At 41.5% G+C, this 23,570-nt stretch overlaps 1 protein-coding gene across 5 annotated transcripts in view; it reads left to right on the forward strand.

The window, feature by feature from the left end:
* ZNF711 (zinc finger protein 711) overlaps window positions 1-23,570 on the forward strand; it is a 41,323-nt gene that overhangs the window by 12,138 nt on the left and 5,615 nt on the right. For 2 of the 5 annotated variants that reach the window (XM_045030923.1, XM_045030922.1), the window contains exons 2-6: window positions 10,360-10,464; window positions 12,970-13,500; window positions 20,926-21,084; window positions 21,632-21,778; window positions 22,650-22,787. In XM_045030923.1, the coding sequence (XP_044886858.1) occupies window positions 10,386-10,464; window positions 12,970-13,500; window positions 20,926-21,084; window positions 21,632-21,778; window positions 22,650-22,787 (1,054 nt within the window). In that variant the 5' untranslated portion in view covers window positions 10,360-10,385. Of the gene's footprint in view, window positions 1-10,359; window positions 10,465-12,969; window positions 13,501-16,921; window positions 16,944-17,325; window positions 19,213-19,274; window positions 19,807-20,925; window positions 21,085-21,631; window positions 21,779-22,649; window positions 22,788-23,570 lie in introns of those variants that run through there. The other 3 variants (XM_045030927.1, XM_045030926.1, XM_045030924.1) reach the window with 3 other exon arrangements.

Here is a 23,570-nt window from a genome sequence, read left to right on the forward strand (position 1 = left end):
CCTTGCTTTTGTAGTTTTTACAGTCCTTGCTCATCTAGAACTCCTCAGCCAACTTTCCTAACGGTTGTACTGTTCTAGTCTCTCACAAGTAGTAATGTACTTGGGGCCACTAGAAGAAAAAAAGATAAGTTACTTACTAGTAGCTGTTCTTCAAGTGTGTTGCTGCTACATATTCACACTCATCCATCTTCTGAACCTCTTTGGAGTCTCCGGTCAAGAATTCTGAAATTAGGGAAAAACTGAAGGGCGGTTTGAACCCCTTCCCCTTTTATACTATTAAAATCCTCTGCAAGGGAAGGGGAGAAAAAGGTCTGAGTGGCCTCAACAGGCACTGTTCTCCAGAAGATTTAGCAGCTCAACACCAGAAGGGGCCAGTCCCACATGTGGGAATATGCAGGGCAACACTCAAAGAACAAGGCTATGTCTAGACTGCCACTTTCAGCGCTAAAACTTTAGTCATTCAGGGGTGTGAAAAAACACCCCCCTAATCGACAAAAGTTTTAGTGCTGAAAAGCGCCAGTATAGCCAGCACTTGCTCCCGGTGATAAAGCTACCACCCTCATTCGGGGTGGTTATTTTTTATCATCAGGAGAGCTCCCCTCTTGTCATTGACCCAAGAACAAATTTCAGGAATGACAACGTAGCACTGATTTTTGCAAAGAGATCCTGTCCTCAAAAAGTAAGAGAGACTTCAGTCATAAGATTTCAGATATTCATACCCACAGATTAACCTGTCTTGTAGTCCAAGTTAGGAACATTTTACGGACTTCATCTGCTCAGTTTCTGCAATATGTTCCAAATGGGTGCTAGCCAAATTTATTATTTATATTACTATAGTATCTAGGAGTCCTGGTTATGGATCAGGACCCTGTTGCCTTAGGTGCTTTACAGACAGAACAAAAAGACCATCCCTGCCCCAAGGAGTTTACAGTCTAAATCAACAGATGGATACAGACAGACAGACAGAGTAGGAGGAGTCAGCACTGATAGGCTGTGGTCTCAACACACTAAAACCATTCTCAAGCTTTTTGTAGACTTCACAGCAAAGGAGATTTGAGAAGGGACTTGAAGGTGAATAATGAGGTAGCTTTGTGGATGCTAATGGTGAACATCTCTCAAGTATATGGAAGCAATGGAGAAAGCACAAAGGGGTTGGTTGAAAATGTAATAAAGGGAAATGGAGACTGGCATCATGGGTAGATTAGAAGTGGGCATTGATAGTGAATGAGAGAGAGAGCATGGGAATTGATCCTGAAGGGCCTTGGAAGTGAATACAGGCAGCTTATGGTTATTGCTTTTTGTCCTGACCTGACTAAAAATCCACTGTACATGGTGGATAAGTGAAATACCTCCGAGTTGAATCAATGGCATCAGGGGCTTGTAGTTGCCATCATCTTTTTGAACTTAAATAATTAAATTTGTTTTCCAAATAAAGTCCAAATTTAAGATTGGGTAATATTTTTTTGAGATCCAGAAGCCCCGAGTCTCAGCAGGCGCTTCCCACAAGGCTGCAGGCATGGCCTGGCTCTCAAGCTTCTGAAGATTATCGTAGCAGCTCGGAGGGTCAGTAAGGTTGGCCACCCCTGCAATATAGCTACATGAAACAATTTGAGAGCCTATTAGAGCCAAACACAATCCTTCAAAATTTGGAAATCTGACCCTAGTGAAACCGATAGACAGGAACACAAACTATAGCAGGCAATAGATGGGAAAATAGAATGGCTGAAATGGATTTCAAAGAACAGACAGTTAAAGGTGTAAGAACAAAGAGATTCTTTAAGTACATTGGAGGCAGAAAGCCTGCAAAAAAATTGATGGGTCTCCTGGATCACCAGGAGCTAAAGGAAGCATTTAAAGAAAATAAAGACTTTGCTGAGAAGCTAAATGATTTCTCTGCATCTGTCTTCAGTGCCAGGAATGTTGGGAAGATACCTACTCCAGACTAGTTCTTTTCTGGGAATAAAGGTGAGGTGCTATTGGAGATTGAGATGTTGGAAGAAGGAGGTGCCTGGAGAAAATTGATGATTTAAAAAGCAGAAAATCACCAGACCCAAATGAGCTACTAACAAAAATAAGAATTATCTCATTAAAAACAGCCATTGTTTCAGAGGATTGGAGGGTATCAAATATACCTATGTGTTTAAAAGTCTGTAGTGTTGAGTAGTGAGAGAGAAAATTTGTAGACAACACCAACTTATTTAAGTTAATCTGAGAAGATGGTGAGGAATTTCAGAGACCTAAAACAAGCTAGGTAAATGTGCAAATTTAAACTATTTGTACAGCTTACAGGATTCTAAATTAAGTGAATCAGCTCAAAAGAGGAATCTGGGTGTCATTATAGACAGCTCCTCAATGTGCAGTGGCAGTCAACAACGCAACTAAGATGCCTTAGGCATGGGATAGGGAATAATACAGAAAATATTATAATGCCTTTTGTATAAATCAGTGGTGCAGTCTCGTCTGGAATACTTTGCAATACTGGTCACCCCATCTCAAAAAGATACTGCAGAATTAAGGGGGGTCAGAGACAGGCAAGAAAAATGATCAAGGGCATGAAAAAATTATAAATAGAGATTGAAGAGGTTGAGATTATTTACTTAGGAGGGGAACTGAGAGAGGACGTGATAAAAGAATATAAAATAAAGAATGTAGATCAAGAATGTTTTTCTCCCTGTGTCAGAACACAAGAGCAAGGAGACATTCAGTTAGAAGGTGGCAAATTCAAAACCAGTGCTGCTTTACACAACATATAGTTGGACCGTGGGAAAAAATGTCATAGGAAATCATTGAGGCTAGGAATTTAGCAATATTCAAAAGGGATTGGACATTTGTATAGATAATATCCAGAGTTGTTACAGTTAATTATAATGTTGTAAGAGATATTAAAGGTTATGCATCAGTGCCTAAACCAGTCTCTTATTATTGGAGACCTAATGTGGGAGGCAGATTCTCTGATCTGCCTACAGAAGGGTTCTTACACTTTCCTCTGAAGCATCTGAACCCAGGGCCACTGTCAGAGAAGATGTCTGTTACTTAGATATATTATTGTAGCACTGTAATAGTCCGCGGTTGGGGCCGTGCCCTCTCAGGGGCCGTCGGGAGCCAGGCCGCCTCACTACACGGCCCAAATCAGTCTCCGGGTTCTGAAGGTCTTGGGGTTCTGCCCCTCAAGCAGGGGCGGAACAGAAGGCACACGGTTAATGCAATGAGTCCCAGCCCTCAGTCAGGGCGGGACAACAGACACTAGGTCTAGGCTCAGATCCTTCCCGCAGGCTGAGCACCCATAAAGTCAATGAGCCACAGCCCTCATTCAGGGCGGGGCAGCGAACCAGTTCTAAGCTCTGGTCCTGGCAGCCGGAGCTGAGCAGTTACAAAGTCCGTAAGCCCCCAAGCCCTAGCTCAGGGCGGGGCAGCACACAAGAGTCCAGGGGGCTCAGATCCCCCTGCAGGCTGAGCAGTAACAAAGTTAACAAGCTAAGCCCAGGCCCTCAATCAGGGCGGGGCACCAAACACAGCAGTTCTAGGCTCAGCTCCTTACAGCAGGAGCTGAGCAACCATAATAGTTCAGGGCTCAGGTCCTTGCATCAGGAGCTGAGCAACAATAGTCAGTAAGCCCCAGCCCTAGGTCAGGGTGGGGCAACAAACAATAGTCCCAGGGGCTCAGGTCCTTGTCTCAGGAGCTGAGCTATGGCAATAGTTCCGGAAGCCCAAGCCCTTAGTCAGGGCGGGTAATAAACAATAGTTCAAGGCTCAGGTCCTTATAGCAGGAGCTGAGCTACCACACTACTTCGGGGAGTCCAGGCCCTTAGTCAGGGCGGGTAATAAACAATAGTTCAAGGCTCAGGTCCTTGTAGCCGGAGCTGAGCAGTAGCATTAGTCTCAGGATGCCCCGGCCCTCAATCAGGGCGGGGCAAGAAACAAGAGTTCAAGGCTCAGGTCCTTTTAGCAGGAGCTGAGCAGTAATATCAGTCCAGGGCTCAGGTCCTTGTCTCAGGAGCTGAACCACAGCAACAAGTCAGGAAGCCCAGACCCTTAGTCAGGGCGGGGCAATAAACAATAGTTCAAGGCCCAGGTCCTTGTAGCAGGAGCTGAGCTGCAGCAATAGTCTCTGAAAGCCCAGGTAAGTGCAGGCTTCTCTGCCTGAGTGCTGGCAGGAGGGGGAGTCTGCCACCCGTGCATGGGGTGGCAGGGGGGACACAGGCCCACCCACTCCTCTGTGTCCCAGCCCAGGGCCCTAACAGCGGCATGGATCCGCTGCAGTCAGTGGGGATCCTGGCCGCAACACACTGACATGGGCACGTCAGTGCCCTCAGCCGGACAGGGGTCGGCTACCCCCGGGCTACACTCCATCTCCCCCTCCATGGGTACCTGCTCCTCGCTGGGCTCTGCAGCGGGGTCCCACACCATGGGCTCCTCGGCGTGCTGAGGGCTCTCTAGGTCGGGCTGCTCCTCCGGGCTCGGGTCACGGGAACGCTCGGGCAGCTCCTCGGGGTACCGGGCTCGGGGCAGGCTCGGCCAGTCCACCTCGGGGTACCTGGCTCGAGGGAGGCTCGGTCCGTCCGCGTCAGGGTACCTGGCTCGAGGGAGGCTCCGTCCGTCCGCGTCAGGGTACCTGGCTCGAGGGAGGCTCGGTTTGGCAGGAGCCCGAACAGGAGCGTCCGTCCTCTCCGGCCGCTGGGCTCCAACTGAGTGTTGAGGCCGGGCTTTTATACTTCCTGTCCCGCCCCTTGACTTCCGGGGGGCGGGAACAGGCGGCGGTGGCTCCGCCCACTGAGGTGGCTGTTCCGGTTCCTCCCTCTCAGGGGCCGTCGGGAGCCAGGCCGCCTCACTACAAGCACCTAGGAGCTGTAGTCATGGATCAGAATCCCATTGTGCTAGGTGATGCATAAAGATGGGCCTTTCCCCCAGTAGTGTATAATCTAACTATAACAGACAGACAGGAGAGTACAAGAAAATGATGAGACAGAATCGGTCATCATGATAGGTATTGGTATTAGCAGACTAGTGACCTAACCATTGTCCAATTTTTTGTATGCATCTAGTTGTCAGCTCAAGCTCTAAGCAGCTGAAACAGCTCTTAATCCTCCCTTTCATCACCACCACTCAACCCCCAGGTTATGGGCAAGAGTACCTTCAACTAGGACCTCTCTCTAGGTACTCACCTCCAGGCTATGTCTAAGTTTGCATATTCTTTCTGCATAACTTCTCTAGGATACAGTCTTTCCTATTTATCCACAGCTAAAATTTTTGTCCAGATTCTCCTCATCTCCTCTCTCAATTATTGTGACATCCTCTTCTCTGACCTTGGCAAATGCAATCTTGCCCCACTGATACCCGTTCAGAATGTTGTTTCAAAGATCATTTTTCTAGTCTGTCACTTTGACCATGTCACCTTCTCTTTGCATCACTTCACTTGTTCCCTCTTTATTATATCAAACTTGTCTTTATTTTCATGGTCTTTTATGACCTATCCTCATCCTACTTATCTTTCATTCAGTATCAAAATGTTGACTTCCACCTCTGACGAGCCCATGATGTCAGCCTCCATATCTCACTTGTTTAATTTTCAGACACCTTTGTGCTTTCTCCCATGCTGCTCCTCACGGTTGGGTGAAGCACTCTGTAAACATCTGCAAAACTAAGTCATTTTTCTCCTTTATAATTCTACTTAAAACTCCTTTTGACACGAAGCCTACTAAAAACTTAATAATGGGTTGGCTGTTGGTGTGCAAAGACCATTGCCCGTCATGCTGACTATGAAGGGGCACACCACACACTGACAGAGGGGACTAAGGAGCTCCTCTGGGCCTGTTCAATGGCAGCAAAGCACAGCTGCAAAGCTTGTTCTATCTGGGGATGGGAGCTTAAAAGGGAAAACCTGCCACAGGAAGTCTCCCCCTCCCCACCCCCACCGTCCAGACAGGCCTGCTGAGGAGACAGCAACAAGGCTCACTGCTCCCAAAGCTGCATGAACCAGCCTTCAAGCAGCAGGCCCTAGAGGAGGGGCTGGAGGTGGACTCTGTGTAGGCTAAACCAAAAGGTCTGACCCAGGAAGATTGCCTGAGTTCCAGATCACCCTTGCTTTTTCTTAAATTTCCCACAGGCTCCCTTCCCCCATAAGGGAGGAAAGAAGGGAGAGGACTTTTCTTGTTTGTTTGTTTGCTCCAAGACTCCCTTGGGTGTCTGCCGGGATTGAGGGGGGCGGGGCACGAGAAGAGACAGTACAAGGACCTGAAGCAGGAACTTGAGGGGACCCTGACCCCCACGCTGACCTATATTGTGTTATTGTTGCCTTGTGCTCCCCCATCTGTTTGTATCCATCTGTTGTCCCTTGTCTTATACTAAAGCCTTGGCTACACTTGCACGTTATACTGCAATAAAGCTGCATAGAGTGCTCTAACTCACTCCCCGTCCACAGTGGCAAGGCATGTAGAGAGCTCTGACTCCCTGGCTAGAGCACTTCTGGTACTCCACCTCCCTGAGAGGGATAACATCTGATGCACATCTGATGCGTATTGGGTGAGACGCTGCAGCTCCAGTGTAAACGAGAAATTACTTAATGCTTTGGTTGACCTCCGGAAACGTCCCATAATCCCCTTAACTGAAGTGGCCTCTCTTGTCTTTGTTGTGAACTCGGAGGAATGCGGAAGTGCCCTTTCGGCGTGCTGGCTGCTTATCTGGTCCGAGGGAAAAAAACCAAACAGCTAATGTTTGCTTTGGCTTTGGCTACACTTACACTTCAGCGCTTTGAAGCGCTAAGTGTAGTCAAAGCACCAGCGCTGGGAGAAAGCTCTCCCAGCGCTGTCCGTACTCCACCTCCCTGTGGGGAATAACGGACAGCGCTGGGAGCCGCGCTCCCAGCGCTGGGGCTTTGACTACACTGGCGCTTTGCAGCGCCGCAATTTGCAGCGCTGGAGAGGGTGTGTTTTCACACCCTGCTGCAGCGCTGCAAATTTGTAAGTGTAGCCAAGCCCTTTGAGTGCATGAGAGAGAGGCTGGGGAGGGAGTGGGATCTGAACTTACAAGACAGCATGCTGACACACTCTCAGCACCCCAAAACCCCACTCTCTCTCCCCCCACAACACACTCCCTGTCACACCCCACCCCACCCCCATTTGAAAAGCACGTTGCAGCCACTTGAATGCTGGGATAGCTACCTATAATGCACCACTCCCAATGCAGCTGCAAGTGCTGCAAATGTGGCCACGCCAGTGCACTTTCAGCTCTCAGTGTGGACAGACTGCAGTGCTTTCCCTAGTTCGCTCTCCGAAGGCTGGTTTAACTCAAAGCGCACTACATCTGCAAGTGTAGCCATACCCTTAGTCCCTGCCCCTATGAACTTTCAGTCTGTCTTTTTGTTCTGTTTGTATGGCTCCTGGCACAATGTGATCCTAGTCCACAACTGGGGCTAGACACTATTGCAATTCAAATAAAAATAATAATGCCTGTTCAGCTACTATTCATGTTATAACTTACTGTCTTCCCTGCAACAGCTAAATAGTTAGCTCTAGTTGATACACTAGAGTTACTCCATTGGCGCAAGCAAGCTGGAGTGAGAGTGACCACACTGCAGAACAACACTATGCAGAGTGATTTGATTAGCAGCACAGAATGATTGAATTAGCAGGGTAGTTCGATTAGCCATTGAGCTGTTATAACTTCATTTCCACAGCATTACTAGCTCCAACTTCATCACCATTTGAACTTCAACCCCTCATCCAGCCCCTCTCCAACCCCCGCCCACATCTCTGATGGATGCGCTAGTTTACATCTTAAAGCACCACTTAACTCCAGCTAGAAATTTTTTTTGTGGACAGAAGTCCGGTTAGGGGCATGTGGTGCGGCTTGGCCGCGGTTCGTCCCTCAGCAGGGCTGTGGGGTATCCCACCGCCTTGCTCTAGTTCGCCGGCCGATGGCTCTGCGGTCGTGGGGATCAACGCACACTTGGTTAGGGGCTCAAGCCCTTGGAGCGGGGGCTGAGTCAATAGTCAAATAGCAGCCCAGGCCCTGGATCAGGGCGGGGCAACAAGCAAAATAGCAGCCCCGGCCCTAGGTCAGGGCGGGGCAGCAGGCAAACGGTCAGGGACTCAGGCCTCTCAGCAGGGGCTGAGTCAATAGTTCAATAGCAGGAGGTTCTAGCCTCTCTAGGCCAGGGAGAAGGGGGAGTCTGCCACCCAAGGAGTGGGTGGCAGGGGGGACGCAGGCCCTCCCACTCCACTGCATCCCAGCCCGGAGACCTAGCAGCAGCAAAGACTCGCTGCTGTCAGTGGGGATCCTGGCCGCAACACACTGACATAGACTCTGGCAGTGTTGCAGCCAGACTGGGGTCAGCTGCCCCCGGGCTACTTTCACACTCCCCTCGTAGGGTACCTGAGTCGTCGTAGCGTCGCCGGCAGTCTCAAACACCATCAGTTCCTCTGGGTAAGTAGCGGATGGTAGGCTCGGCTCCTCCTCGGGGTAGCGGGCAAGCGGCAGGCTCGGCTCCTCCTCGGGGTAGCGGGCAAGCGGCAGGCTCGGCTCCTCCTCGGGGTAGCGGGCAAGCGGCAGGCTCGGCTCCTCCTCGGGGTAGCGGGCAAGCGGCAGGCTCGGCTCCTCCTCGGGGTAGCTGGAGCGGGGTAGTCTCGGCCTGTCCTCCTCTGGGTAACGAGCGAGGGGTAGGCTCGGCCGGCCTGGTGCGACCTCAGGCCGGCCGCGGCCTTCTGCTGTCTCCCCCGAGGGAGCTCGGCCGCAGACATCTGGTCTCTGTGGCGGCCAGCTTTCAACTGAGCTCTGCAGGTGAGCTTTTATACTTCCGGGTCTGCACCGTGACCTCTGAGGGGCGGGCGCAGGACCCAGTGGCTCCGCCCACGGTGTCAGGGGAGGTTCGTCCCTTAGCGGGGCTGTGGGGTATCCCACCGCCTCGCTATAGGGCAAAACTTGAGTTATACCTCCAGCTAACAAAGCAATGAAAACAAACCCATAGGAGCTACACTTTTGTCAGATTTTATTCTATAAGAAAAGGGTTAATGCGCAGCTACTGACAGATTTTTATTTTAAAAAATCCCTAAGAAAGTTATACAGATGCTCCCTGACTTACGCAAGCGTTCCTTTCCAGAATGCTTTGCATAAGTTTTATTTTGTGTAAGTTGGGAACATATCTCCAACAATTACGCGCAAAAAAAAAAAAGCTTACAGAATTTACGGAACTTTTTCCGTAAGACAGGTTTACGTAACCCGGGGAGCATCTGTATATAAAAAATTTTATGACGCGCACACAACCTACCTGGAAAACTCTCAAAAGCAAAGACATACAAAATCTCCTACAGTACACACCTCTGCTCCACCTTATTATTACTATAACTACAATATGCCACAGACTATGCCCTGATAACTTAAACCAGGCATCCACCTGGGATGTGAACTTCCATCCTCCCCTTTAACTACCTTTACAGACACAACCCTTTCGCAGACTACCCTGTCTCATCACTACCTTTTGCTACACCAGCTGTCTACAAGTACTAGTGTTGGGGAAGGGAGGAAATAATCAGGTAAAAAGTATGTACAGATGGATGCAAATGGGGCAGAGTTAAGGTTTTGGTGCATGATCAGTAGGATATTGCAGTTATAATGTTAAAGTGTGTGCTTGTGGGTTGAATGTGTGTGCTTGTTAGCTGGCTTACCTTTGATTTCCTTATTTTTGTGGGTAGGTAAGTTGTATTTGTAGCAACTTGAACTGCTTCGTAACAGATTTTTGTGTGCCTAATAGGATCTAGGTAACTGTCTTCAGTTGCTAACTAATACTTGACACATAATTTGTTGCTATTGTCAGTAGTGCTTTTGATATTTTAATGAACTGTCATTAGTCATGCTATGGAGAGAATTTCAGAGCATATTTTTATATTCTACACTGAACAGAGATACAAAAAGTTTGGGCTCAATTAGTACCCCTTGAGGTAAAGCTATGTGTCTGTCTGGAGTTCTGAGTGTTAAGGATCTTCCAGTAGCACATTCTAGGTAAATCCTTACAAGTTGTAACCTAAACAGTCCATCACATAGTTTTTACTTGTTTGTTTTTTGTAACTAAGAACCAGTCCAGGAGATACTTGCACTTGCTTAATTTTGCTCATTTTGTCCTTTTTTACTTTATCAGGCTACTCATGGATGCATTTGCAGGATTGAGATCTAATACAGGATCATAAAACAATATGACAGTGAATTGTGTAAGGTAGCATGTTGTTTTTTTCCTTCAGCTTTTCAGGGACACATTTCCATGTCTGCACGCATGGACTTATACAGAGTGAATCAGATTTTAGTCCAGTAGAGCTAAACCAACATTAATATAATATGCATTTAATATAAGTTACAATTTTGTTTTTACAGCTGTTTGTGAAAGAGCTTAGCTGACTATGGATCCAGGTGGTGGAAGTCTTGGATTGCAGACACAAGAGTCCAAAATGCCTCACACTATGATTATGCAAGATTTTGGTAAAACATTTTATTTTTAAACACTAATGCATAAAGTGGGAGAGAGCTTTTAAATAAAACATATTTTCTACATCACTGAATGTAGCTCATGCTCAAATGTAAGCTTAATTAACAGTTTATAATAATATTTAGTATGTATTTAATTTTGTCTTCTCAGCGCCATACAGAGGCAGTCCTTCAGGAAACAAGCTATACGTATTTGAATTCCCACTTTTATCAGTGTACACTTTAGTTGCTGATGTTGGAAAAAGTCTGTATAAATTTTTAAAATTGCAGCGTTAATTCTGGATGAAGTAGAACTTCAGTGAGTTGACTAAGGGGCAGTTCGTAAAAAGTTCTGAACGCCTCCTCTGTAGCGCTGAGTACCTTCAATCCTCATTGATTAAATGGTAATCAAGGCTTTCGGTAGCTTACAGTATGAGATCCTTAAACAGAGGGTGGTTGAACAAGATCTTTATCTTAAAAGGCAGTATGACAGGTTTTTTTTCTTGTGTAAGTTTCCTTCTGATCTGTTAGGAAGGTAGAGGGACAAGATTTAGCCTTTCTCCCCCTTGTGGAACAGATAAAGCCTCTGTGCTCCATGAATGGCCAGCTATCTGTAAGAAAATCTCTCAGATCTTGGGCTTCCACATTACATCTTAGGCCCTCCTGGAGCATAATAGCTTGAGTCCCTTTAGATCAGGGGTGGGCAAACTCTTTGGCCTGAGTGCCACATCTGGGTATGGAAATTGTATGGCAAGCCGGAAATTGTATGGCAAGCTCACAAAATTGGGGGTTGAGGTGCAGGGGGGAGGCAGGAGGGCTCCAGCTGTGGGTGCGGGCTCTGGGTTGGGGCTGAGAGGTTGGGGGTGCAGGAGGTTGCTCTGGCCTGGTATGGAGTGGTTCGGAAGGTGGGAGGGGGATCAGGGCTGGGGAAGGTGGTTGGGGCATGGGAGGGGGTCAGGGGTGCAGGCTCCAGGCGGCACTTACCTCAAGCAGCTCCCACAAACAGTGACATGTCTCCCCTCCAGCTCCTATACAGAGGCACGGCCAGGCGATTCTGCACGCTGTCCTGTCCGCAGGTGCCGCCCCTGCAGCTCCCATTGACTGCAGACCCCGGCTAATGGGAGCTGCAAAGGCAGCGCTTGGGGCAGGGGCAGTGTGTGGAGACCCGTGGCTGCCCCTGTGTGTAGGAGCCTGAGGGGGGACATGCTGCTCCTTCCGGAAGCCACGCGGAGTGGGGCTAGCCCCCAACCCCACTCCCCAGCTGAAGTGCCGGAATGGGACAAGCCGTTGGGAGCTCGAGGGCCGGATTAAAATGTCTGGAGGGCTGACTGCGGCCCCTGGGCCATATTGCCCACCCCTGCTTTAGATCCATGTTCTTATGGCCTCCCCGCTGGCTGCTCTCCTGAATTCCCCCTGCATGTGCCTGTGTAATTATGTTTAGAAGCTCCTAAATTGAAATGAATGTCCATCCAAGATGTTGCATTGATTTTAACTAAAGCAGTTTCTAAACTAATTTAGTTAATTTGCTACTGTTTTCTCATGTAGACAGGGCAAAAATAAGATAATAGTGACTGCATGAGCCTCCAGTATTTGAGAGGAATGATACAGTAGGCAGTCTTGACTCTCTCCTGGACCTGCAGGTCCCTAACTCTGCCATCTATCAATAGAGGGGTTTTATTATTATTATTATTTGTATGGGGAGGACCATTCTACAGAGCTAGTATTAATGGCATAAGTCCTTTGACTGTGCCAAATTAATTAAAATAAACATGGAAAATATTATTTACCACCTTCATTTTAAAAGGGCTTATGTTCTTGAATATTTTATCCGTAAAGATTAAAATTATTTTTTTTTATTTAGGCTTTAAATAATTGGATATTTCTATCATGGCTTCTCTTGCAGCCCAGATCCCTGTCGGCTGTGTTTCCTAGAAAGGAAAATTGTTAATATTTACTAGAGTGAATAATTTAAACCTCTGGCATAATTTGATATGCAAGTAAAACAAGTGATATTTTTGAGAGTTTGAACTCTACAGTTTTTGATATGTTTAAAGAAACTGTTATCTTGTGTCACAGAAAGCCAGCCAGCTTCATGCTGTTTAGTCAGCTTTGCTGTTCGGGCTCTGTTGTACAAAATAATGCAGCGTTCAAGTTGCTAGCACAATAGAAAAATGTTAGCTTTTTTAGAATACATATAATGGAATCAGCTACTGATCTTTTGACTTTTAAATCTCAGCTTTATTAAACCTAAATTGGGGGGCAGATTTGACCTAATGTTCTTTTTAAAGAACGATTTCGGTATTTTTGTGCTTTTGTTCTGTTTAATTTTAAAATCATAGAATATTACAAGATGGTGTTCATTCTTATCTGGAGGTATGTAAAATGTAATGAAATTTATTAGAAGGCAAGGGAGCACTCTTCTATGCATAGCTTGTACCGTAGTTATATTCCTTAGATACAGTACATGTGATACAGTAGTGTGAATGTTAACATTTTCTCTCATTCACAATTGTTTCACAGTGGCTGGAATGGCTGGCACTGCTCATATTGATGGCGACCATATTGTTGTATCAGTCCCTGAAGCTGTATTAGTTTCTGATGTCGTCACGGATGACGGGATAACTCTTGATCATGGCTTAGCTGCTGAAGTTGTCCAAGGACCAGATATCATCACTGAAACTGATGTTGTAACAGAAGGTGTAATTGTTCCTGAATCTGTGTTGGAAGCTGATGTTGCTATTGAAGAAGCTTTAGATACCAGTGATCATGTTTTGACTTCTGATCTAATAACGGAAACTGTTAGAGTTCCTGATCAGGTTTTTGTGGCTGACCTTGTTACGGGTCCTGATGGACATTTGGAACATGTGGTGCAAGACTCTGTGTCAGGAGCTGACTCACCCACAATGGTTTCAGAAGAAGTTCTTGTAACTAATTCAGATTCAGAAACTGTGATTCAAGCAGCCAGTACTGTTCCTGGTTCTACGGTTACAATAAAAACTGAAGATGATGATGATGGCAAGAGCACTTCTGAAGACTACTTAATGATATCTTGTAAGTGAAATAAAGGTAGATATAAATAGGAGATAATTTCAACTAGAAGTGGTCCAGTAGGGAGAAGTTATTAAAACTGAAATCTTGCTAACCTGTGCACCTGAACTCTCTGAAAGAACAGTTTCTTGCCACATTAATTACTTGGTGCCAAGAGTTAGATTTTTCGTGTGTGTGTGTAATTTCTGAACAATGGGTATTTTTTGAAAAGAAAAAAAATCTTTTTAATATACTACATATACTGTAATTTAATCTTGCAGTGATACGGTAAATTTAAAAAAAATAATCAGATTATGGAAATATGTGCAGAAAATAGCATTTTTTGAGTTTCATCAATAGCATGAGGGAGGAGGGATAGCTCAGTGGTTTGAGCATTGGCTTGCTAAACCCAGGATTGTGAGTTCAATCCTTGAGGGGGCCACTTAGGAATCTGGGGCAAAATCAGTACTTGGTCCTTCTAGTGAAGGCAGGGGGCTGGACTCAATGACCTTTCAGGGTCCCCTCCAGTTCTATGAAATAGGTATAGCTCTATGATTAAACTAGAAAAAAGAACATAATATAAGAATGGACATTCTGGATCAGACCAATGGCCCATCTAGACCAGTATCCTGTCTTCTGATAGTGTCCAGTGTCAGAGGAATGAACAGAATGGGGTAATTCCCCTGTCATCCAGTCCCATCTTCTGGTAGTCAGAGGTTATGGGACACCCAAAATATGGAGTTGTGTCCCTGACCATATTGGCTAACATCAGAACGTTAAAGGCCATACATTTGTCTGACAAAACAAAAAGATAGTAGCCAGTTTGTTGTATGGTCTGAACTAAACTTAAAAAAAATGTCCATTTATTGACTGACACCTGTGATCTGAGGCTGGAAATGAAAGCTGGCTTCTTGCCCTATATTGCACTCTGGGAAGTGCACATAGATTATTAGCTACCTGCAATTAGGGTACAGCTGGCTGAGTGAGAGCCACAGTGGGAAAACTGCAAACTAGGCAAATAATCCTTTTTTTTCTACAATTAAATGATATTGACAATTGGATATCTAGTACCAGTTTTTCACTCTCACCCACAGGACTTCCATGTAGGTTAATTAGTGTACACAATATTTGTCAGTGAAAACTTGCATCTTTTCTGAATTACAGCTAGTGAAATTTGACTAGGCCAGAATAGATTTTGATTGTCCAATAACCATTTTATATAGCTGCTAGCAACCCATCTCAATAAATGATGGGAATGCCAAGTGTGTCAAAACTTCAGAGATCTATTTTCAATAAACTGCTTTATTTAAAATATTCAGGATAAATACAAATCACTGTATTCAAATATGTCTTATCAATTCTACATTTTGAAACATGTCTGTGATGCTGTTTTCCAAAAATTTTTTAGAAGTATTACATGTTTAGATTTTTTTTCAAAATTGTGGGAGAGACAGCGCTACAGTTTTCATCAGTCTGTCCTTAATGTAATGTCGTGCTGCATGCCAGGGCACTTTAAATATGTCACTTAAACTAGTGAGGGTTTTTGAACAAGAACACAAAGAAACCATTATGAAAGCAAATCAAACTTTCTACAGCAGTGGTATTCCTGTGTATGTTTTATGAGTAAAGGAACACCATTATAATGCTCAGTTGTTTTCACTGAAAGAATTCCTCCTTTCTAACAGAGTACTTATGATGAGTTGTGTTCTGTAACTGCGATATTTCCAACTGCATCCTTGTAATTGTAAGTAAAGTCATCTTTGGAATTCCTTCTAAGGTAGATAACTATAACTTGATGGTAGTTGTTGTGACTGTGTTTTAGGCACATCATGGTCTGAGTAAACACAATTGCAACCTGAGTTATAAGAAAATCTGGTTTTTTGAAGAGTCATTATTAGGCTTTAAAGTCATCATCTCATTTAGACCAGTAGGACAGTTCTCACCACTTATGGGGCTTGATCCTGTAATGTGCTGAGAACTCCAGTTCTGGTGCAACAAAGTATATGCTAACTTGAAAATTAATCGTAAAGTTAAGCATGTACTTAAATGTTTTGCTTGATTGGGACTGGAGTTCTCATCACCTTGCAGAATCAGTCGAATGGAGCTGTTTTTTCAGGTTTTATAAGATGGTGCTGAATTGGTTATGCTTCTGAAGATAATATGTAAATCTTTACAGCTAGATAATGGTTCTTTTTGTTTCCTTAAAGAAAATGAGAACTTGTATTCTGCAGAATCTGACTCTGTCATGCTGGGACAGATAAATATGTCTAGGTAGCCAGGAGTTTGAAACCTCGGATTAGTATAGATGTTTTACTGTATAGTTAAATATGCAACATATATTAATGAGTATAATTGTATGCTATGATTCCCCATGATATATTACCAGGGTTTTAAAACTTTTTTTGTAGTGTGGATCACATCTGAACAGAGAGATTATCTCATGGACATTTTTCTGATTCATGAACACATAACATCCTTTGTCAACAACAGCAATTGTTTATATGGAACCATAATCTTAGAAAAGTATTTATAATATTTTTAAAGCTATCTTTTAATGAAGCGTAACATCTTGAAACAAAGAGATCTTACATTATATGACCTGCTAGCTCTTCATGGATCACCACCAAGTGCTCTGTGGAACACAGTTTGGGAACCCCTACAGTAGTACAATATTCTGGGACAAAAAGCTGGGTTAAAGCTTGGAGCTTTAGTTCAAAATTACCTTATCTTGTCGCTTTGTGTTACAGTGTTAATACTGCTTAAATGTAGTTTACACCATTTTAATTTGTATCTCCTCTAGCTATGCTACAAATTTATAAGGAAAAATCTTTATTTTAATGGTAAATGTTACCTGGAAACTAATAAGTATTGTCTGATCTTTTTGCTCAGAAGTTGATATGCACAGAAAACTTTGTAATAGTCAAAGTTTTCACTAGAAGTTTGTCACCATTGATCTGTTTTGTTTTGCGCAGATGAATTTAACTTCTTACATTAAAGGAAGCATTATGAGCATATCAGGTAAAAAAATCATAAGGTTGAAAACTCACTTCTTAATATACTTACAAATCAAGCCATAGCATATTGGATATGTCAAACCACAGTTTCTGGAGATTTAAAATGGCCCAATAGGACACGTTAATGTCACCAACAAACAAACAAAAAAGGAAATTTTAGAAGTTGAACTAGAAAGTTTGTTTTAAATATAACCTTCTTTTAGATTACTTAAAACAAACAAAATGAGTTTTTAATCTGTATACTGTATACTGTATACACCAGATAACCAGGGTAAATGGGACAACTGGCACACTTGTAACTTAAAACATACTTTTTTGTTTGTTTGTTTTTCAGGTTTGCGATATTCAGACCCACAGGGGATTGCCAGCTTCTGGTCTATGTGTTGGCCCTGTATGCACTATGCGGGGGACCTCATACCCACCAAAGAACAACACTGGAGCTGGCCTTTAGGGGTAAGGTAATGTTCCACCACCACCTCCTTTTTAGTATGTTACAATACAGTGTTGCATAGTTTGCTAAAATATTTTAATATATATTTCCTATTCTGTACCATATGGTATATAAAGTAACATATTAAACTTTAGAAAACTTTGCAAAATTGTAAAACCATGGGACTTATATTGCCCTAATTTCATCCCTATGGGCTTTTTTGGTGGGTGTGATATCACCAGCATAGTGCATGCTGAGATATCACTGGAATTGGGAGCTGGCAATCCACAGTGAATCTGGACATCACACACCTGAAAACAACTAAAAAAGGTAAGATTTAAGTTATAAGTGTGCTGAATGCTCCTCTTATTGTGGTTATTTAGGAGGATTCAGCATATATTTCTAAAGCAATCTGTTTTTTATTAAATGGGGAAGCAGCATTATCTAATGTTTATAGTGGAGAACTCAGAGCCAGGAGACTTGTGTTCTGTTCATCATTTTTTACTGACTTACTGTGTGATGTAGAAACTTTTATTCCTGACTTAAAACAAATACTTTAAAAAATGTGAATTTAGTATTCCTAAAGGCACTGGATTAACAGCCTATGTAACCGGAGTCCTCTTAAGAAGTCCATGTATTGTGTGTGGGTGGTGTTCAAGCAAGCATCTAGACACTGCCTATCATCAAAGAGGAAATCTCTGGGAATTAGAAATTAGTTCAGTTCTCAGTCTCTGCTAAGACTACGGACAAAAATTAATTACTGCTGACTATGTTGGTTTTTTTCCCCTGATATGACTGTCTCTGGAAAGTGGACTTATTTCATGTAAACTAGCGAAGTAGGTGGTAGAACTTATAGTTAACTTTTTAATTGCTACTGAGGTAGAGCAAGATATGTTTCATCATTCTAGAAGTGAAAACAACTATATTCCATTACCATTCCTTCAAACCATCCAGTTTTCCTAAATTTATCTATTATGTTACAGATTTATTTCAGGAGTTGACTCCAAATTTTGTTACATTCAGTTTAAGCATTTTGAGTATATTTCAGCTCCACTTATTAAAAGAGGAGCAGCTTGATTTTTCAGAGAGTCTAAGTATATATGGTTTAGGACAAACTTGTTGATTTCTGTTTCAGTTGTATGCGCTTAGCCCCTCTCAGAATCAGGCTGAGGATGTTTGTTGGTTTAGAAATACTTTTAATATTTTAGTTATTGCAGTAATGTTGCCTGCTAGAGCAGGGATTTAGAATTTTTAACAGATGTAGTTAAAAATAAGTTGTATTAAGAGATAAGATACAATAAACATCAATATACACTATATGAATGTTTCACTTTATCCCTAACTGAAAATATTTATTTATTTTAAAGTATTTTACAATGAAGTATTTTTTTTAACAGGGTCTCTGTTTCATTGGCATTGGTGCTCTGATAAAGCAAAAAAGCAACCAACCTCTAAAATATTATATTCATTCTTAGAATTATATCAGCAGACACACAGGAACATTTGGTCATTTTCATCACTCCATACCTTGAATATTTTGAAACTTTTTAAAGAAAATTCATGTAATTGATTATTCCACTGTTCCTGATAGGAGGAGGCCTCCACTTTTGAACAGTCTTTAAAGAGTTAACATATTAATTTGGCGTAATTAAATTAATTTTGTGTAAAATCTGTAAATTAAGCATCATCCAGTTTTCTGTTTTTTAAAGGCATCATCTTGAAATCACATTTACCTCAAAGTTTTATACCTATTATACTTACAAGTAACCCCTTAGTGTAAATTTTTCTATACTTTTGTTTTATTTTGTACATCTAACAGCACTTTGTATAGTCAGTTTCATTCTTCTCCTGTATAGTCAGTTTCCAATACTGCAAAGATTTACAAATGGAACTACTCACTTTGGTAGAACAAATCATATGCAGAAATATTTGCAATATTGAGGACTTAATTGGAAAAACATCAGAATGGAACAGAAAATCCTATAATTTTTAAAGGATTTTTTTAATGAAAAGAACCAGGTCATTAAAGATGCTTTATCAGAAAATTAGTCTGTTCCAAGATATTATAAAATAGTCAGATGCAAAATATTTAAGTATTTAAATATTAGCACCCTTTAATAGACAAAACATTGGTTGTCTGAGCTCTACCTTCCTTCCTTTCCTTTAAAAGGCACATGGATAGTTGGATTTATTCTTATCTCTGGAAACACCATTCTGATAATATGAGCATGCTCTAATAGTACATGCTATAGCTGCTTCATATAAAAAATGTGTATCAACAGCCTGATACAGGTAAACTTATTAATCAAAGGTATTTGTAGATTCCTTTCTAGTTTTGCTATTCTTGGTATTCGTTTTCTTGTTATGTTGGACATCATGCAGTCATCTTGGGTTGGAGGCGGTAAATGTTATACAGTACATTTATTCAGGACATGTTTAACAAATAAGGGTTTGATCCTGCTCCCACTGATTTCAATAAAGCAAGATCAGCCATAAATTCTTTAAATTAAAGGAAAAAGACTCTGAAAGGTTTAAGCTCATCCAGAAGAAGAGAAACTTAAACTTGGATCACTGAAAGCAATTGTGTCTTTCGCAAACTCCCTTACCATTTACAACCCAATCTTTTTTTAAAAAAAGCTTGAAATATGCAAAAGATTATGTAGCCTCCTATTATTTCACATTTTCTTTTTTAATCTATATTAAATTACAGAAATTTAATTTTGCAATACTTTACGTTAGTATTTGTTGATTTTTAATGTTAATCAATTAGCTGCTTTATGTCTATTTAGTTCTGTTTTCAGTAGCTCCAGTATTTTCTGACTCATTCAAAGACTTCTGAGATTCACAAGTTTCATCAGTGACACCAAAAAAACCTGCTGCAGTTGAGTAGGTATCATTAAAATGACTTTCAGAGTAGATTATGCCAAGTCATAAAGAAATAACCCACTGTCATATCTCTCTAAAAAAAATTCTCACAGTCTTTGTATGTCTAATATAATACACATATTTTTTAACCTGGAAAATGATCCAGTATGAGTTACAGCTTATTTCAAAGTGTGGAATTCATTCCTCATTTGAGGGCTTCAGTGGGTATTCAGTGTTGCATTAATGCTATGCTGCCTTGGGCTCAGGGAATAGGTAATGTTCTGTCAATATATGAGTAATAAAAATGCTTTCTGTTGTGTGCCTTTCTGATCAGGCTTTTTTAGTGTCCTTTGCTATGAAATCAGCCCTATATATGTGAACATTTACTTTATCAAAACTCTGCTCTTCCACTTAATAGTAGTTTGAATGTAATGATTTGATCGTATTGATAAAAGTACATTTTGAGTAAGTAGATTGAGTAGTAGGTGACTTAATCCTTTAGTTATAGACATGAAGGATGGCAGATAGCTCAACTTCAAGTAGTTGGACATAAATCCAAATATTACTATCTCAACTTTTAACTAGCAAGAGACAAAATCTGACAAATATGCTTGCCCGGGTAATAACTGACCCCAAAAACTCACAGCCAAACTAAAACACATTTGATAAGAATAACAGCTGTTAGTTATTAGTAATAGATATTTTGGACTGTAGAGCATTTTGAAAATCTCAGAAGAATTAACTGTCAGGTTCTGGGTTTGTTTTTTAAATTATATTAAATATGTTTTATGTTTTTACTTTTTGATCAATCTATACCTTCTAGACTTAATAGTTTACAATAGAATAAATGTCAGATACTTTGTAATTACTTAATGAGTCTATTTCTTGTATGATTCATTTTACAACCATGTTTGTCCTTCATTTATTAAGTTTTGATAATGAAATTGAATACTGGACTTTACTAAAATAGACTAATATATAAAACGAAAAGGAACCATCTGTATAACTGCTTTTATAATAGTAGTTCCATTGGATCTTACATATTGAATATGTGAGGAAAACTTGCTAGAGATCACTTCTTGAGTCCTAACAAAATTTGTGTGTGAATCTCACTTTCCTTTTTTTTATTTATTTTTACAGTGGATGATGTTGGAGAAAAATTAGACCATATTGGAAGCACACCTTTAAAAATCAGCACTGAGGTTTCACACGATGATGTTTCTAAAGACGATGGGTTTGGTTCAGAAGTTATAAAAGTGTATATATTTAAAGCTGAAGCTGAGGATGACGTGGAAATAGGCAAGTTCTTACGTTCTGTTTATTGATTCAGTAGTTTTAAAATGTTTGTTAGTTTTGTGTTCTTTAATAAAATCCACTGTTTTGCAATATGTGAAATAACATTTTTGTAGTGGTCTGTTGGGTATGTCAACCCAATTTAACTATTCCTTTCTCAAGGAAGAATCTCAAGTCTGTTTTTTGCCAGTACAATATTCAAAACACGCTTAAAATAGAAGCATTTCTGTTCATATTTAACACACTATTAGCATGCAAAAACTGACACGGTTTATGATATTACCCGAATAGTACTATCCAACTGTTCAGCCCTGATTTTTGTCAGAATACTGGTGAGAAAGGAAGGTTTTGTCTATTGCGCCACTAATGAATAACAAATTTGTAATTTATAATGGCAAGAAAATATTTATTTCAAAGCATTTAATCAGAGTTTTACTAAATGTCTATCTAAAACAGGAAAAAATACTGATATAAAACATTTTTCTACTTTAATTCTCATGAGATGATATTCCAGATTATCTTGTTTACATTGACTGTGTTTTTCTTTTTCAAGGAGGAACAGAAATTGTCACAGAGAGTGACTTTCACAATGGACATTCTGTAGCTGGAGTAATTGAACAGGGAGGTATAGGCAGAATGCAGCGAGAGAAGATGGTTTACATGGCTGTTAAGGACTCTTCTCAGGAAGATGAAGATATTAGTAAGAATTCTTTTTTTTAAAAAGTACATTTAAAAAATAGTACCAGAAATGAAAACTGTATGCCTAATATTGGTCACTTTCTAAAAGGAATTTTTTCATGTTTGTGAATGATTGTTCTCAGATTTCAAGTAGTAGAAATCATATCTTGCCTTGCCCACAAATAAGAGTAGCCTATAGTTATAAAATACATATTGTGCTTATCTTATACAAGCAGTTGATTATTTGTATTGAATGTAATGTGATCATTGATTGAGTCAATGAATAAGTAATTGGTTTTTGCAACTTGCTAATTTTTCAGTTTGCCTAACAAACTACCTTTCTAAAATCTTGTTTGACTCATATACTTTAAGGTCAGAAGGGACCATTATGATCATCTAGTCTGATCTCCTGCACAAAGCAGGCCACAGAATCTTACCCATCCACTTCTATAACAAACCCGTAACCTATGTCTGAGTTATTGAAGTCTTCAAATTGTGGTTTGAAGACCTCAAGCTGCAGAGAATCCTTCAGCAAGTGACCCATGCTCCAAAGTGACACTAGTATATATTCAAAGTGTCAAGACCATTTTAGATCACTCTTTAAATTTTATTAAGTAGAGCAGTACTTATTCTGGCAAAGTGGCAAAGAACCATCAACAGTTACACACTTACAAAGTCCTTTTGGTTGATCGTTATTTTTCCTATCTCAGGTCTAGCCATGTATATGGATAAAGCAATATAACCCTGTACAAGTATTTTGGGGCGGGAAGAGAATTGTTCAGTGGGTATCACTACTAATCAAAATAATCATATGAAAATAAGCAAAGGAAAATTTAGGCTGAACATATAGTAACATTAATTCAAGAATCACAACTTCTCCTCCTTAAATGTAGGTTGTGCTGAAATAGCAGATGAAGTTTATATGGAAGTCATTGTAGGTGAAGAAGAAGCAACATCACTTCCCGACACACAACTTGAAGACTCTGGTGTGAATAAAACTTTTGTTCCTGTTGCTTGGGCTGCTGCTTATGGTAGGATGTTAGATTATTCTTTTCCTGGGAATCCCCTACTCTTATTTTACCCCTAACTTAGCTCCCAAATCTTTTAGAACATGACCTTCCTACCTCTCAGCTCTAAGGAGAGTTGTAAGCAGCTGTCTCTGGAGCCAGTCATTAACTTACAAGAGAGAGACATTGGGGTTGCTCAAAGTGATATTTCAGCAGCTGTGCATACTTTCTCTAGAATGCCCTCAGACTCTTCCAACTAAGGAATGAAGGAAAATGCTAGTCCCAACTCTAGTGTTTTGTTTCACTAGCCTGCCAGACAGCCCTTAAATTATTTTAATATCTGTTTTTTCTTAATCATAAAAAATACCTTGCTTAGTGTTGGGTTTTATACAAGGAAAAGCATAGTAGTTTGTAAGGTTTTGCTACTGTTGTTCCAGGTACTAGTTCAGGGATGTCTAGCATGCAAATTTCCCTTGCATATCTTGAAGTCATCTACTGAGCATTATAGAATCTTGCATAAGCTAAAGGAATTTGTTTAATATACATGAAGCTGGCTGGTGAAAGGTTCACACAAGTTTTATCTGAGAAAAGGAAAATGAGTGTGAGAAAATAAGCTTAGGGTTTGTCAGGCAGACATCTTCCTCTCTCAGTCCTAGGCCATGTCTGCACTAGAGAGCTTAGAGTGGTGCAGCTGTACTGGTGCAGCTGCGCCACTGTAAGATCTCTAGTGTAGCCAGTTTATGCCAATGGAAGAGAGTTCTCCTGTCAACATAATTAATCCACCCCCAGCAAGTGGTGATAGCCGTG

Source organism: Mauremys mutica, chromosome 9 (assembly GCF_020497125.1).
Source record: "Mauremys mutica isolate MM-2020 ecotype Southern chromosome 9, ASM2049712v1, whole genome shotgun sequence".
In the NCBI taxonomy this organism is placed as follows: Eukaryota; Metazoa; Chordata; order Testudines; family Geoemydidae; genus Mauremys; species Mauremys mutica.